This window comes from Nestor notabilis, unplaced genomic scaffold, assembly GCF_000696875.1.
Source record: "Nestor notabilis isolate BGI_N333 unplaced genomic scaffold, ASM69687v1 scaffold4523, whole genome shotgun sequence".
Classification (NCBI taxonomy): Eukaryota; Metazoa; Chordata; class Aves; order Psittaciformes; family Psittacidae; genus Nestor; species Nestor notabilis.
This window is the reverse complement of record NW_009921361.1, coordinates 45,915-47,494: the sequence shown is the minus strand read 5'-3', so window position 1 is coordinate 47,494 and position 1,580 is coordinate 45,915. Positions and strand designations below refer to the sequence as shown.

At 38.2% G+C, this 1,580-nt stretch overlaps 1 protein-coding gene across 1 annotated transcript in view; it reads right to left on the bottom strand.

Annotated features, from left to right (window-relative positions):
• Nucleotides 1-1,580, bottom strand: part of LOC104403074 (cohesin subunit SA-2-like) — a 57,332-nt gene that overhangs the window by 10,555 nt on the left and 45,197 nt on the right. The window contains exons 23-24 of the mRNA XM_010011108.1: nt 1,130-1,219; nt 240-408 (exon numbers count right to left, since the gene is read on the bottom strand). Of these exons, the coding sequence (XP_010009410.1) occupies nt 240-408; nt 1,130-1,219 (259 nt within the window). The remainder of the gene's footprint in view (nt 1-239; nt 409-1,129; nt 1,220-1,580) is intronic.

Sequence of the window (1,580 nt, the reverse complement as noted above, 5' to 3'; positions counted from 1 at the left end):
TTTTTTCCATTAGTGAACCCAAAAGACGATCCACAAGATGCAGTGGATACAGATCAGTGTATCACAGGTCAGCCACTTCCTTCGTAAAGGGACTCAATCAAAAAAAAACAAACAATCCCAACCCCTCCTCCCTCCCAAAAAAACCCCAAAGACCAGCCCATTTTCCTGATACATTCAGTGCAGATGACAAATGACAGCAGAAGTGGTAGATTGTTTCTCCGGTGATGAAGATGCCTAACCTTCATTTTCCTCTTCTTCCTCTATGAAAACATGCTCCTGAATGAACAAAAGCAGTTTTTCCTGAAGTGATGTGCTAGGAAGACAATCTAGAAGTCCAGCTGCTTCTTCATTATTATTTGAATCTTGATGACTCAAAATCAGCAACCAGTCACAGAGTATCATGAAGGCCTGTACCAAGCAAACAAAGCCAAAGAAAGATTTAGAGACCACTCTTCATGCCAACTCCACTTTCCATCTCCATCAAACACCAGAAGTCACAAACTAGATTTTATCTCATTTCTTCCTTGCAAGCTAAAGATTTCTGTTTGCCCCAACGTGTGGTAAAATGCCACAGCAAAGCCCTTCTAGAATTTGTACTTAGGATACAGCATATACAGGTATCATGCATGAATACCACCAAAAGGCTGCCAAACTTCCATGGAAAGCTCTGTTATGCTAGAATCTCTCTCTTTTAACACAGGAATCACTGGACAATTTCTCCCATTTTTTTTAAGTAATATGCAAAGCAAGGCATTACTAAAGCAATGATAGCAACCAGCACACAGTACACTGCTCAGTCTAATCAGAAAACACAGTGATTATCAACTGGCAAATTGAGACACTCAGATTCACGAACTGAGACATTCATTGATTCTGCAGGTGGACCATGCAGATACAAAACCTGTGCTTGATTAAAGCACTGAATTTTGTAGTATTTCAACTAACATAACTTTAATTTTCCTTTAAAATAGATAGTTGAAGATTGGTTTTTTTAGAGTTATTTCTCTGCTAAGAGGCAAAAAAAAAATAACAAAAATCAGTAGAAGGGAATACTAGTATGAAAAGAAAGGCAGGCATTTAAAAGGAGGACTGAGCATGAACACCAGTTAAGTGACAGAGAAACACAAACCTTTTCTTTTATGTCTTTATCCTTATGGTAGAGGAAGTGCATGCAAATCTGACTGAAACGTCTCAGCTCCCTTCTTAGAGCAAAAAGAGTCTCCTAAAAACATATTTAGGAAAAGTGACAGGAAAAATATGTTATGGACTATGATTCAGTAGAGAATTACAGAACAAGCAACAGTTGCATCTTTCTTCCACTCTTATTATTCATTTAAGACAGCACAGCTGATGACATGAAAAAAGCTGACATCTCCCAGTAGCAACAGCTTACTAGTTATGAACAACTTCTAAACCACATCTTATTTTCAGGCACAGTATCTGGGATAGAAAGGTCAATCCATTAAAAAAAAAAAATAAAATAAATCTCTATTCCCCCCCAACTCTGGTGCAGAAATGTGACCAATACTAGTAGGACATGTGCATCTGTCACACTTGCTGAGGCTACTGGTATTCAGCAA